The sequence below is a fragment of the Macrotis lagotis genome, chromosome 3 (genome assembly GCF_037893015.1).
Source record: "Macrotis lagotis isolate mMagLag1 chromosome 3, bilby.v1.9.chrom.fasta, whole genome shotgun sequence".
Classification (NCBI taxonomy): Eukaryota; Metazoa; Chordata; class Mammalia; order Peramelemorphia; family Peramelidae; genus Macrotis; species Macrotis lagotis.
The window spans coordinates 276,429,971-276,445,356 of NC_133660.1; the positions used below are offsets into that span (position 1 = coordinate 276,429,971).

The 15,386-nt window shown below is 52.6% G+C and overlaps 1 protein-coding gene across 4 annotated transcripts in view; it reads right to left on the reverse strand.

Moving 5' to 3' along the window:
- The window catches only part of CARS1 (cysteinyl-tRNA synthetase 1), a 45,744-nt gene extending 30,392 nt beyond the window's left edge, over window positions 1–15,352 (reverse strand). For 2 of the 4 annotated variants that reach the window (XM_074230820.1, XM_074230821.1), the window contains exons 1-2: window positions 15,214–15,351; window positions 7,629–7,874 (exon numbers count right to left, since the gene is read on the reverse strand). In XM_074230820.1, coding sequence (XP_074086921.1) covers window positions 7,629–7,874; window positions 15,214–15,241 — 274 coding nt within the window. In that variant the 5' untranslated portion in view covers window positions 15,242–15,351. Of the gene's footprint in view, window positions 1–7,628; window positions 7,875–15,213 lie in introns of all 4 variants that reach the window. The other 2 variants (XM_074230823.1, XM_074230822.1) reach the window with 2 other exon arrangements.
- Between the last annotated feature and the right edge of the window lie 34 nt (window positions 15,353–15,386).

A 15,386-nucleotide genomic window follows, 5' to 3' on the forward strand; every position in this document is an offset into this window, starting at 1 on the left:
AGATTTGTGAATAAAGTCTTCAGTTCTTCTCTCACTCCAGCAGATTTCTTTCATTTATAGAGAACAATCTTGGGGGCTGCATCTAAGATCTATAGAACCCCCTCCCCAGAGGAAACCCCAGAAGAGACTGAGGCAGAAGCGCTCACAGCTTGATTTCAAGCAGATCCCTGTTTCTTTTCTGGAGTTCCCTCAGGTGGAGATCTGAATGGACCTGGAACCCCAGCATTAATGGGGGGAAGGATGGAACAATTGAGGGAACATTTGTAGAATAGACCGAGAAAGGTAGGAAAACTTTGGTTTTGCCTTTCAAGGCTTAGAAGTCGCCATTCTAAAATAAACCCATAGAAGGAAGAACCTAGATGGGAGGCCAGGGGTCAAAAATGGCATGGGGGGGGGAGGAAGAGAACCCTCCCCCTCAAAGAAAATTAGCTGGCAGGGATGGCTAGGATACTGTCCAGAGTAAAGAGAAAAGTTTAAATATTTTTGTGAGTAACAAGGTACCTTTACATAAAGAGGTAGAACATGCAGCAGGCTGGGTAATTGGGGATAATAATGACCCAGCTCACAGGAGACACATGCAGGATTTGAGGGACCTTATTACCTCAGAGGAGGGTCAAGGAGGCCGTCCCCAAGCCCTGAAATTTGAACAAGGCTTCTGAGGTATTTCAAGAGAGCGTCTAGATTTCTTGGGGAAATGAGAAAAAATGTGAAGAAATATTCATGTTGGGCTCTCCAGGATCCTGTGTCAGAAGGCATGTGGAGGGTCCATTTTGTCAGCAATGCCTGGCCTGATAGTAATAAAAAAATTGCAGAAATTAGAAAGATGGAACACTCAACCACTTGAGGAACTATTAAGGGAGGTGCTGAGAGCTTACATCAGGAGAGAGGGTGGGAAACAAAAAAAGGAAGCCCGAATGATGACTCAGGCTGTCAGAGAGGAAGTTAAGGGAGAGAAAGGGGAATGGAATAGATGGAATGAATGTTTTAAATGTGGTGTGCCCTGGGTTGGAGAAGAGGGCACAGCCGAGGAATTTCAGAAGGTGGGAAGGATAAAGTAAGTTGGCAGCATCCCCCCTGGGGCCCAGCCCCTCCCTCACTGAGCCAGGGGGTAGAGTTCAAGAGAAAAAGGAAGGGGCCTCAAGGAGAAGAGCTGTGGTTGGAAAGAGTTTAAGAGAGAAAGAACTTTTAAAGGGACTATTTAAGAAAATATAAAATGGGGCAGCTAGGTGGCACAGTGGATAAAGCACCGGCCCTGGAGTCAGGAGTACCTGGGTTCAAATCCGGTCTCACAGACACTTAATAATTACCTAGCTGTGTGGCCTTGGGCAAGCCACTTAACCCCATTTGCCTTGCAAAAACCTAAAAAAAATATATAAAATCCAGGAGTTTGGAGTCACAGTTATTGAAAAGAAATCATGTTTAATGAATGTCTCTGCTCTGGCCACATGACCCAAGAGCGCCGCCTCTCTCTGTAAGGTTTCTGGACCGGACTTTTGGGCAGCGCTCTGAGGGTTTTAAAACAGGGATGTTAGTGTTGTTACATTCTGACATGTATCTGTATGGCCAGAGAACATTGTATTATGCTTACCCTTAAACACGAACATTTTAATAATGTATAAAAAAACCATCACTTGTACAAAAGTAACAAAAATAATAAAAAAAAAGATTGTTTTATTGTTAAACCATCTGCTGGGTACTCTTTGACCAAAGATGACTGCTGAATGTGTATATTACAAGCTGAAGTCAATGTGATCATTCTCATTGGCAGTTTGCTCATGCAGTGAAACACTAATGGAAATTTATATGGCAATAAGGCAAAATGTAAATTGTAACAAGCTCCAGAATCTCCTCGTCTTGTGATGAAAACATGGGTTTTAGTCTGAGTAAAATGTAAAGCAGCTTCTTTACCAGAAGACAAGGTCTCAACAAGTCACCAGAGCTGGAGAGGACTTTTGGGAACAGATTCAGAAGTTGCAGAAGGACATGGGAGGTCTCCAGGAGAGAAGAGAAGAGAGGAGAGACACTGGACCAGTATCAGGGGGTCTCTCCCTATAACTTCCCCTTGATTCTGGAAGTGTGACTGACATTCCTTATGGAAAGGAGGAGAGGCAGGGTGGAGATATTCTCCACTGAGAGAAAAGGAAGGAGATTATTGGGTGGCATGGTTATACATGAGTCCCTATCTAGGGTGGCTCCTATCTCTGATTTAGACAATGGGGTATTAGTAATGGTGGGAGAAGAGTCTAGCTGACAGAAGTCAATGCCCAGTCTTGTGGTGTGGCTGACTGTTGGACTTGGGGTGGTCCACAGAAGTTTGAGAATTGGCCTTGAGTGCCAGTCCCCCTGAGTCTAGCCTAGATTCTCAGTTCCTGGTCAGAGGTGTCCTGTGGCACAGGATTCTGATCCAGAGGAGAGAAACACCAGTGGCATATGACTGAGTCAATACAGGATGACTATTTATAACTGACTGGCCAGGATATTTGCCTGGGGAGTAGCAAATGTCTGGAAATGTCCAGAAGTGGGGTACACATATTCTGGACTGTACAACTTAAGAGATAGGTGGACTGAGACTCCTGTGAGATGTAAAGATGGGACCTGGATCCCTTGTGAAGATGCACAAACTGGGGGCATTTGTTAAGGGAAACTGTGATTATGAGTTAGTGTGGATTTGTAAGGAAGGTGTGGAAATGACCATTTGCAAGAAAAATAATTCAAGGAACATCACTAGACATATTAGATATTCTTTCTTCAGATTTTTTTTTTACAAGGCAATGGGGTTAAGTGGCTTGCCCAAGGCTACACAGCTAGGTAATTATGAAACATCTGAGACTGAATTTGAATTCAGGTGCTCCTGACTCCAGGGCCGGTGCTCTATCCACTGTGCCACCTAGCCACCCCTATTCTTGGGGTTGGTCCAATGGCACAAGATCAGGGATTTGTTTTGATCAGCTTTGGAGCCAGGAAGACCTTTCTAAAGACATTGGCATAAAAACCTGCCAGTGGAAGGAGGTACAGCAACTTTGGAAATGTACCTATTATCATGATAAACATATGGCTTATTTAGGAGGGTCCCTGAGAAGCAAGGATGATTAGCATTATCCATTTGTTAGAAACTGGGGGACTATATTCCTGGAAGAACAACCAGCACTAAAGGGACATTATTGGAGTACCTGGGTTCAAATCTGGTCTCAGACACTTAATAATTACCTAGCTGTGTGGCCTTGGGCAAGCCACTTAACCCCATTTGCCTTGCAAAAACCTAAAAAAAAAAAGATTTAAGGGTCTGCTACCTGGGCACAGGATGAGAGTTGGGGCTATATAACTCCAATTTATATCCTGAATAGACTGAGACTCCAAGCTGTAGTGGAAATAATTACTAATCAAACAGCTAGGGCCTTGGACTTGCTGGCTGACCAAGCCATGCTAACAAGAGAGGCGATTATTCGTCATAGATTGGAATTGGACTAACTATTGGCTGAAGAAGGAGTCTGTGGTAAACTGAACTTATCAAGTTGTTGTCTAAAGAGAGATGATAATGGGCAGGTGGTAAAGGAGAGAACCAGGGACTTCAGAAAGTTGGCACATGTTCCAGTCCAAACCTGGATAAGCCCATTCAGTACCTCTCGGATGAATGGGTTTGCTGGCTCATGGAGACAGTGGCTGGGTATCTTACTATTGGCCCCAAGTGGGATAACCCTATTACCTGTGTGTCTCCTGTGTATGATCCAGTTAATAACCCAAATAGTATAAAATTCTATCAGTAAATTAGGACAGGTAGCTCTAATAATGAAGAGGTAAAAATACTGATAGAAAAAGTCAGTAGTCCTATCAAGGATGAGGATTGGGAATTAATTTGAGGAAGACACTGCTGGTAAAGCGTGAAGACTAAGTAGTTATTAAAAAGAAAAGGAGGGGGCAGCAAGGTGGCACAGTGAATAGAGTACCAGACCTGGAGTCAGGAGGACCTAAAAAAGCAAGGGGGGAGTTGTGAGGAATGTAGGCATTGTTGGTCTCCACAGCGTGGAGGCTCCCTATAGCCCCAGCCAATCACAAAACTGGGAGAGTCCTAATGCCATTCCAAAGATGACAAACTTAAGAAGAAACTAGTCCCTAGGTCAAGAATGACCTAGAGATCTTGACCTAATGCAACTGAGTTTGCACTATTAGGTACTTGAATATTATCCCCCACACACCCTGTGAAAATTGGGGTTCATTCATCGTATGATGGGGTGGGATCATATTAGGGACATGTCATGGGATGGGTGGACCTCTTAGACTATAACTCAAGTTCTGAGAGCTATGAGAATACAGGTGGGAGGGGAAATGGATTCAAAAAAACTATTTATATACTTGATGTAATAACCCCACCTCATGTCTCATGCTAGGTAAGCCACCGGTAACCTGCAGGATTTGTAAATAAAGTGTTCAGTTCTTCTCTCACTCCCACAGATTTTTTTTCATTTATAGAGAACACAGGGAAGAGGTATAACTGCCCCCTCACCTAGGGTGAGAGAAGAGCTTGGAGGCTGCCAAGCCCTGGTCATGGGGGTGGAGGGTGGATCATTGAGCAGCGAGGGATGTGATCAAGCCTCAGAGATGCCAAGGCTCCCCCAGAATCAGGCTTTGCTCTCCAGTGAGAACAGACCAGGCCTGGCTCCTCTGCCCCCACTTTCTCTGATTGAGATCTTTGGAGGGGGAGTGGAGGGGGCTACACTCCAGCACAAGGAGAGGGAGGCAAAATGGACTAAAGGACCATCTACAAGTGGTCATGAAAGATCAAAGTCCACTTAGAAAGGAAGTCTCCAGGGGAGACCCCAGGGCTCTGCCCACTCTGGAAGATCAAGGCTACAAAAGGCTGGGAAAGGGGATCAAATGCCTCAATGACAGCTTCAGGATCCAAAAAGACCCAAAAGCTCAAGAGCACACTGGATCAGACTGAATCAAGTACAAGATGGGGGAACTAATTTGTCTGAAAAAGATCTGGGGGTCTAGGAGGTCTTTCAACCATGTGATAAGGTAGCCCTTAGGCAATAATCACTGCCCCAGGAGCTCTTGGAGCAGAGACTGCCAACCACCTCCTTCATCCTTGCCGGGGCACAGTCCGGCTGTGTCTACACTGCTGGACAAAGGGAAGATTTATGCTGAAGCAGGGAGTGGGAAGTACATGACTGGGACATAGAGACAAAGTAAATCTTTATATAATCCATAGGCTTAGTAGGTCCGAGGGCACAGAAGGTGGAGCATCCCCAGCTGGCACACAAGGTGGGATGGAGCCCCTATCCCTCACTAGATGAGGAGAGCTGCCCTGAGTAATACCCCAGAAGGAGATGCAGTGACAGGGCCATGAAGGAAAAGGTTCTGGGAGGTTCTGGGTTTCTACGCTTTGTCTTTGCAAAGTCACACCTTGATCCAGAGCTCGAAGGAGGGGGCAGACTTCATTCATTCATTCATTCAGTTCCTCAGCAACCCCAGTAGAAGGTTCCAGGCTCCAGAGGATGGTAGAGAGGAGATCAGAGGGTTGTGGAGACTGGGGAAGCGAGCCGCACAGCTCTTCCATCCCAGGTAGGATCCAGTGACCTCAACCACTTCATCTGGAGCCCCATGCCATGGTTTGCATTCTCCAGATTCACGGTGAGAAGCAGACCAGTCTTTGGGCGACCACCTGGCCGCCCTGGAGGACACAGAGCTTGCCGAACACTGGCTTCCGGGTACGCTCCCCACCCCACCTGAAGGGGCCTCGTGTGGGGCCTCCCTACATGACCAATGGGGACCTGATCCACTCAGCCTGCTCCTAAGGCTTCCATGGGGACACCAGGAGTGGGACCCACGACCTCAGCCTCATCCTTCTGCCTCGAACCCAAGGCCAGGTGACAGGAAGCACAAGAGGAAGTGGGGAGCACTGGGGAAACTCTTCCTTGAGAATGTTCAGGTGTCCAGGGGATTTCTGATCTCATGCCCAGGGGTCGCTATCTGCCTCACAGAAGACTCTAGCCCTGCTCTACAGAAGGAGCCCCCCTTGCACCAGAGTCCACTGGAAAGCAGCTGGCCAGCCCCTGGGCAGAGCCGGATGGCCCAGCAGATCCTGGACACTGCCAGACCGTGGTGCATCTTCCTGGGGAGATCGAGGCCCTGGACCCAAAACAGAAGCTCCCCAACCAGACCCATCTCAGTGTGAGTCTCGTCCCTATTAACTCTCAGAGTGACCTCATTTACCCGGCTGAATGCTCCCTGTAATTAAAGGGCTTTCCTGCCGAGCCTTGCCCTAATACCAGGCCACCTGGCTCTCTCCCCAAGTTTTCGTGCCTGGGTACTCATAACTCCAAAGATGAAAGGCCTCATTAGACCCCAAGTTGGCCACGCCAGGCTCATGATGCTCAAAGTCACCTTTAATGCCCTGAGTGAGGCCCTGTCAGGGCTGAGGTACAGGGGAGTGAACCCAAGCTGTGCTGCCAGAGTCCTAGGTGCTGGGGGTGCAGGGGAGAGGGCTAGATGGCCACAAGCCCAGGACCAAGAAGCAGAGCCTGGGATGCCCCGAGAGCTGACCATCTGCTCATGAGCCACACAGAACAAACAGACACTATGGAGCCAGTAGCTAGAGGGACAGTGACCCAGATGAAAGGAAATGGATGTGGTCATAATGGAGGAGTCAAGGAAGGTATCACGATGCATCTGGGCAAAGCCCCGTAATGCCGCCACTGAGAGTCCTCTCCTCTAGGCCCCCAACTCCTGGGGGTTTGCCAGCAGGTGTACCCACAAATCTAACCAGACACACCCCAAACCAGAGGTCACTGAGGCAGTCTGTGTCTGGGCTGGCAGACCTTGTCCACCTAACCCTTTTCTCTTACCCTTGAGGAAAGTGAGGCCTACAGAGAGGAAGTGACTCATCCAAGATCACGTGTGTGACTATGTTGAACACTAGCTACCCCTCCTTTCACCAAAAGAAGCTGGTTATCAGTTATGGGTTTGGGGTGGGGGGGTTCACCCTCCTACATCTCATCCAGTCTCAAATTCCTACCACACAGTAGGACCCTAGGCTGAGCAAGAATGAGATCAACATGAAAGGCCCCAGAAATCTGAACAATCCCTCTGCACTTCAACTTGCCGCCCCCCCCCCCCGTGGCCCCCAAACAGAGACAAAGTGCTGCAGTGGTGTCAGAGGTCCACAGAACTGCTAGATGCCAAGGCCAGGACCTGGCTGGCATCCACAGCAGCCTGAAACCCCATTCCCCAAGGGCCACTCCTCCCTGGGGAACCAAAAAGGACATGGGGAATCTGTCAGGTCCTTTTCCTGTGGGGTGTGTGTGGGTTTTTTTTTTAATTTTTTGCAAGGCAATGGGATTAAATGACTTGCCCAAGGTCACACAGACAAGTAATCATTAAGTATCTGAGGCTGGATTTGAACTGACTTCAGGGCTGGTGCTTCATCCACTGCACCACTGACCTGCCCCATCTCAGGCCTTTTCCAAGGGGACTCTACCTCTGGGGATGCCGAGCAAACGTTCCCCTAGTGCTGACTGACCAGGCCTTCATGGTGGGGCCCTGATCTCCTCTGCCAAGGACCCCTGGCCCTCAGGCGCTGGGCTCCCAGACCAGGCCTGGTAGAGAGGCCGAGTTGCCGGGTTACTCACTTGTTTGGAGTCTACAAGGCTGCGGCGTGCCAGGGCTCCCGCCAGACAGGGCCTGGATGTGCCTGAACCACCGAGCTGCGTGGACATGCTGGTCCCCGGGTGGGCCTGTCAACTGCCTGAATGCTTCCACATCTGCCTGGGAGAAGGTGTGGCCCTGGAGGTAACTACGACTGCGCAGGTGCTCATTCAAAGCCTCCACCCTGGCCTCCTCTTCACTAATGCTCAGAATAAAACTGGAGACGGGAGCTGTGGAAATAGAGGGACATCAGTCAGCAAAGCCTGGCCAGGGGCCTCTCCTGAAGGCCGATCCCCCCTAGGGGGTCAGGGAGACCTCATCGCTGCCTGAGGCACTCTCGGAAAAGCGGGCCTTTCTGGGCCCATTTGGGGCTGTCAGGAACCCAAAATTGAGCCAGCTAAGGGTCCCTAACAGGAGACAGGAGCTCAGAGGAGTTCCCCTTCTCCTTACTCCCAAGGCCTGCTCTGCTTCCTGAGGACCCCCTGCCCCCTCAGCTCTTCATCTTCCCTGGCTCTCTTGGGACACTCTAAGGCCTCCCCCTATGTTGGGAGCCAGGGTCTCTAAGCTATTTGACACAGTCGCAGCAAGAAGACTCAAGGTGGTCACACTGCCTGATGGAACAACATTTCCTTCATATATAGATTCCATGCATACCCATATTTATAGGTCTATTATTGATTGCAATACTGACTCACCCTAATAGTGGAATGACTATAAAGGAAGGATTTCAGAGAAATTCCTTGAATAAAACAGATTGTGAACTCTGTCCAAATTTAACAGGACTGCCTCTCCCTGAGGCATACAAAAGGCTTCAACATTATGAAATCTCTGGAAAATACAGCACTGGGAATTCCAAGGAGACTATATATACAGGAGGATATATACAGAGAAAACAGATGGGGCAGCTAGGTGGCACAGTGGATAGAGCACTTGCCCTGAAGTCAGGAGTACCTGAGTTCAAACCTGGCCTCAGACACTTACCTAGCTGTGTGGCCTTGGGCAAGCCACTTAACCCCCATTGCCTTGCAAAAAAAAAAAATTGTCAATTTAAAGAGTTTATATATTGGGGCAGCTAGGTGGCACAGTGGATAAAGCACCAGCCCTGGAGTCAGGAGTACCTGGGTTCAAATCCTGTCTCAGTCACTTAATAATTACCTAGCTGTGTGGCCTCCGGCAAGCCACTTAACCCCAATTTGCCTTGCAAAAACCTAAAAAAAAGCATAATAGAAAACAGATACAAGATGGGTCAGATAGAATTCCAGGGAAATTAACGGTTTTGTCCCCCTTACCCTACACAGGAATATATGATAAAGATGGTGAGAGAATAGTTAGTATAGGTGACTGATATGTGAACTCTAACAGCCTTAGTTTATTGGGAAAGAATAAAAAGTCACAGAAACCGTGGCGTCTACCAACAAGGGCTAAAAAGAAAATTGGTTATTGAAGGAGTCAACGGACAGGTGGACAAACAGAACTACCCTCACTATAGGTTGTCAAGGGAGCATATCGAAAAACATTACATATGCAACACAAAAACATAAAAGCATTCCATTAAATTATATCAAAGATTATTATCAGGAAAATTCTGCTTAATTAATAGCTTTACTATGCAGCAACAAACTAGGCAACAGACAGGTTGAGGTCATCACGGTCTGAGCAGGGACAAGAAAATTAACGACATGATTGATAATCACACCTGTAACCACACGATCAGACTCGTAATCATATGAACTATATGACTGATGATGAAAATTGTACACTTTTGTAACCAAGGAAATTATTTTAGTTTGCTTGTTTGATATGATTCTGAGACTATAAAAATAAATCCAAGCAGCTGACAGTCAGTCAACCTGCTCCTGCCTTTAACCCTGTGCTGACTCAACTCATTTCGCCGACTCTATCCCTCCTGTCAGGTTCCAAGGACCCCGTGGAGGCTGGACCCCTGCACCCCTATACATGTCTGGTTCCTCCTATCAGTCCCCGGCTCCCTGGGCAGGCCTCTAATGCTTCATCCTGATTCCTGAAGGTTTAAAGGGCTCAGGCTGGAAAACACCCAAAGAGGGGTGAATGACTGGTCCAAGGGCATGTGGACAGGAAGAAGCTAGGACGGGATCACTCTTGGAGGAGGGGGCTCGAAGCTCGCAGCTCTTACCACTGCCCTGTTCGCCTTCTCCAAGAATGTGTGAGAAACTCCAGAAAAGGGAAGAGACCCTCTTACAAGGGGCCTCCAAGAAAGGGGGGGGGTGCAAATCGGCTTCCTGACACTAGCACTTTTAAGACTGTGAGAATCTGCACAGCGGTTTTATAAAGAGTTGGGGATCCTGCCCGCCCTTCCTCCCTTCTCTTCTTTCCTTCCTTCCCCTCTCCCTTCCTCCCTTCTTGTATTCCTACCTCCTTTCCTTTCTTCCTTCCTTTCTCCCTTTGTCCCTACTTCTCCCTCTGTGGGTCTCTACATCCCCCCTCTGGCCCCTTCTCTCCCTCTATCTAATGAGAGTTCCTTAAGGCTACAAGTTTGGAAGCTTCCCCCCGGCTCAAGGGTGACCAGGGTTGGGGGGGGTTCACATAGAAGACCATTCCCCCTTGATCACTCCTCATACCAAAGAAAATTTTCTAATAAAACACCCCTGGAGATCTTGTGTCACTAGACCAGGAGAGAAGTCTGGTAGTCAACCTTGGGGACCCCAGGCTCAGTGCTAAGAGGGACCCTAACCAGCTGCTCTGAGATGGCGCTGTCAATCGGCTCCCGAGGCCTCATAAGCACAGAACTTGCCACCCATCCCCACATCCACCTAATCGATCTGCCATCGCTGTGTGACGACCGCATTTATAAATGGGGGCCATTCTCCCTCTGGCCTCCCCAGTCTTAATGGATTGGCCTGACATGGGAAAAGAAGAAATGAGTTGCAATTCACAGACTGGAGGCCCGGGTCATGGCGTGGGCAGGGCCGTGCCCAGGTTCCTGGCACCTGGCCCTGGGTGATGGCAGACAGAGTCACAAGTCTGATAAGCAATCGTCACCAGATGGTCACACGCTGCAAAAGCTTTGCCAAGAAACACCTCAGAGTCACCAGAACAAGGAGCCCCCAACCCAATATAAAAGACTCAGGCTTGGGTTTGGAAGCCGCCCCCCCCCCCCCAGCCATTTGGGCTTTAATCCCCGGCTTCCTCCAGGATTGCCCAGAGAGCATTTCTGGGCAGCCCTGGCCCCTCCCAAAGGGCAGGGAGGAAGAGGCTGGGCCTGTCTGCTGGGAGCTCCTGCTCTAGTGGGGGAGGGCACCACCGCTCCACCCCTCCCCCCAGCCTGCCCAGGCAGGAGCGGCCTTTGGCCTTTGGCCTTTGGATCTGGAGGGCTTGGCCGGCTCCGGCTCCAGCTCCGGCTCCAGCTCTGGCTCTGGCTCTGGCCCTGGCCCTGGCTCTGGCCCTGGCCCTGGAAGCAGGGCCCATAAGGCTGCTGCTGGGAGGGTGGGAGGTGGGGGGGACTGGCCTGGCGAGGCAGCCATCAACACTGACTGGGGCCCCCCGGCCTCCTCAGCACTTGCAGCCACTGCTGTCCCCCTGCTTTCCTTCAGGGGCGGGCCAGGGGACTCGGCCCACCAGCTTCTATGGTTCCCCTAGGTGAAGTCCACAGTTTAGAAGGGCCTCGAAGATAAGGATCTCAGAGCACTTGCAAAGTACAGCAAGAAGAATCTTCATCTCTACCCAGGGGAACAAGAAAGCGATTGAGGGCTCACCCCTGTCAACAGGCCTTCATTGGCTAGCATGTGTGTGAAGGCCAGAGGGGACGGCAGAGACCCGAAGACAAGGGGTAAGATCGAGGGGGGAGACAAGAGAAGAGAAGCAACCCCAAAGGATGAGGAGGGGTCGGGGCCCATGACAACTGGGGGCATCAGGACAAGCAGGTGCCCCTGAGCCTGAGGGGGTGAGGGAGAACAGCCCAGGTCTCAGAGAAAGGCCAAAGGAGCTGTAGCCCCCGACCCAGCCACACATGGCCATGACAGGACATTTGTACCATTTCATCACAGACCAGGGTCACCTGGCGGTTGCCAGTCCCCAAAATCTGCATCATCCACCACTTCCACTGCTCGAGGTACTACTGGCTGCCACTGCCTGAGTCTGGGCTGAGCTCTGACAATCATGCCTGATCTGCCGTGCCAGAGGTGTTGAGACACCAGAGCCCCCACCTATGAGATCACTATGAGAGGAGACGGAGCCCAGCAGAATGGAAGGAAACTGTGGGGAGGGGTCCAGGATGCCCTGAGCCAGTCACAGACTCACAGTCTCAGTCAACCCTGCCTCAGAGCATGGTCAGACTGAAGGGCAGTCTGGTGGGCAGTGCCACCCCGACACAGCCTCGCCTCGCCAGGCATCCTGCCAGCCAGGCTCACCACCATGACGCGAGGCAAAGGAAAGTCCATCGAACAGTGGCAGCTGAGCCACTTCTGGACCTTGTTCTCGGAGGGCTTTCATGGTCCCACTCCTCAGTGGTGCCCCCGGAATGAGCCTGCCCACTGGGAGAGCTTAAAAGGCCACCCAGAGGCGGTTGTCCCTTCTGTCAGCTCCTCCAAGAGAGGTCACTAAAGGGGCCAGGGCCTTCTCACCTGCTTCCCAGAGGGCAGCCAGGGAACAAAGGCCTTTGGGAATTCCAGCCCTGACACCAACAGGGCGCCAACAGTCGGACGGTTGCCCAGGTGCTTGGGCCATTCTCAAATTGCAAAGAAATGCGAAGACTTACTGGCTTTAGAAGGGAACCAACTAACTACTCATCACCTGAGCCAGGAACGAGGTTCCCCAAGAAGCATCGTCCAAACCCGGATCAGCTGCTTTCCCTGCCAGGGTTCAAGTCCTCTTTCTTCCTTCTCTCCTCCTCTTGCTCTTCCTCTGTTTCCTTTTCCTCCCTCCCCCTTCTTCTTTTCCTTTCCTCCTTTCTTCCCCCTTCTCCCCCCCCAGTTCCCCTTTCTTCTCCTCCTTTCCCTTCTTCCTCCTCCCCTTTCTTCTCCTCTTCCTCCCTGGGTCTCCAGGCATTGTCAGCCTTGACCCCCCCCCCCCCCAGGCCTGGTGTCACTCTCAAGTCCTGTCAAGGGTGCTGGTACTTCCCTTACAACAACTCCCCAGAGGACCCCTCTCTCCTCACACATCCACCCCCTGGGTCAGGGCCTCATCCCCTCAAACTAGGACAGCTACCCCAGATGCAGTCTGGTCAGTCTAGCCATACATTTATTAATCGCCAACACACCTGGTGAAGGACTGGAGATACAGAGGCAGACAGAGCCGGTCCCTGCCCTCAAGGAGCTCCCCTTCTAACAGAGGTGCAAACAGCTCTTGATAAACAGGCTGGAGAGGATGGGGGGAAGGCAGTTCCGAGGAGGAGGCCTTGGAAAGGCAATCCTACCTCACTCTCGGCTCAGGGGACTTAGGGTCCGTTCCGCCCTTGGCACGGCTTTTAAAGGGCAAGGGAAGGGAAGACTATTAGGCGGCACCTCCCAGGTGGCAGGCAGGGGCCAGGAGCTTTACAAGAAAGATCTCATCTGATCCTCAAACAGCCCTGTGACCACCCACATTTTACAGGTGAGGCCACTCCTGGAGACCAGTTCTCACCTGAGAGCCTGGACCCTGGGATCCCAGCAGGGAGGGGCCAAAGGGGAGCAGGACTCCATCTACAGCACCAACTCAGATCCCCATGGACAACCCATTTGGTAACTGCTTGACCCTGGATCTGTGCTCCCCAAGAAAAGCCAAGACTGAGCCCCATTAACTTCTCCGACCCTGCAAAGGAGCCATCCTCCTGAACTCCAACTAAAGAATTAAGAGGAGGGTGAAGAGGAATCAGGGGAGGCCCAATGACCCAAAGGGCCCCATCACACAGCCTGCCCATCAGCAGGATCACCCTCCAGGCCGGAAGCTTTGGCTAGGTCATGTCAGTCTCCAGGGCCCCACTCCATAAAGCTGGGCTAATGAGGCTTTAGTTAATGAATGGGGAGCCTGGCATGGGAGAGCCCATAAAGCCAACTAAGGGGAGCTTTTATGGGTTATCTGAGGCTCTCCCCTCCCTGGCTTCCTTGAATTGCCACCTCGATGGTCCTAGCAGGCCACCCCCTGAGGCATCTGCCCTGTCCTCTCATCACCAGCCAGCTGCCTCTCGTTTCATCATCCTGCCCCATGAATCAGGGGCACTGGGGCCCTGCCCTCTCCTCCACCCAAGTTCGGCATCACTGGAATTCTTCCGCCTCCAAGGCCACCTCCTCCAGGAAGCCTGCCCTGAACCTCCTTAGGCAGGACCTCCCCCAGGTGTGGGAAATCCTGATGTGGATCATGGCTGGCATTCTCTGGGAGGGCAGAGAATCCCCCCCCCCCATTCCCAGGGTCATGAGCACATGTTAGCTATATATGGTGATCAGAATGGAGTCCCGGCATGGGTCCCCAGTGGGAGTGGGGAGCTGGGCCCCCCTAGCCAGACTGCCTGCAGCTGACTCGATCCTGGGCCAGCGGCCTCTGGACGTCCTGGGACCAAGGGGTGCACCCAGCTGGGAAGCACCCACTCTCACCCTTCACGGCTTCCTTTCAGTCCCCACTAAAATCCCCCTCCCACAGGAAGCGGAAGCCAACCCCTCCTCATTCCTTCCTTTGTGTGCACATCTCCCCCTTTCCACTGAAAGCTCCTGGAGGGAGCCCCTTTTTGTGTCCTTAGCCCTAGTGCAGGGCCTGGCCCATCACACGCGGAATACATGTTTAATGATCCATCCATCCATCAATCGAGGCCACCCAGGGGTGGGTGAAACAGGAAAGAGCCACTCCTGGGTGCAGCTGGGGAAACTGAGGCCCCCCAAAAGAAAAGGAACCTGTCCAGATCTGTGATCTCAGGAAGGAATCCTGCTCTCATAGCCTCTGGCTGAGCCTGGTGGTGAGCCAAGGGGAGGGGGCAGGGGTCGCACGCCTTCACTCGGCATGGGGGGCGGGGGGCAGCTCTGACTGGCAGGGGGCCCACCTTTAGACCCCCGCTCACCTGGCGGGTCCCACCAAGCCTCCAACTCAAGCCTCTAGACAGAATCATCCTTAGGCTGACCCCCACCCGGCAGCCCCGACCCCTGCCCCGGCTCCCACACGTGGGGGCTCCCGAGCACCCTCCGCGCGGCCCGGCCCGGGGCTCGGGGGTCCCTCCGCCACACTAAGCGGGTCCCCACTCCGCGCTCCTGGCCCGGACGGTGGGCGCCCCCGGAAGGGGCCTGCCCCCCACGTCACAGGGGGCGGTGGGGAAGGGGCAGGGCAAAGGCCCCCCATGGGCCTCCCCCTCGGGGCGCCCACATGGGTAAACTGAGGCCCAGGAAGCTCCAGTCTCCGCGGGCTTCATGCTCGGGGGGGAAGGAACAGAGGAGCCCCCCTCCCCAGGCCCCCCGCGGTGAGCCGCAGGGTCCTCGGGGGTCGCTGGGCGGAGCCCCCGGGTCTGCCCCCGCCAAGCTGCCGGCTGCAGAGGGGAGGGGGCGCCGCTGCCCGCCCGGCCCCCGGCCCAGGGGGGCTCGTGACCCTTCTGTGACGCCCCCCCACGGACGGGGGTCCCGCCCCGCCCCCGCGCACCTCGGTCGCCCCGCTCCGCTCCCGCCATGGCCCGGGCTCTCCTCCGCCCCGATCGCAGCTCCCGACTCAGCCGGCCCCGCGGCCTCTGCGCCTCCCAAGCTGATGCAACCGGGGCGCCGGCGCCGGAAGTCCCGCCCCCCCGCGCGCTTCCGGAACGCCCTGCGTTGCCGGGC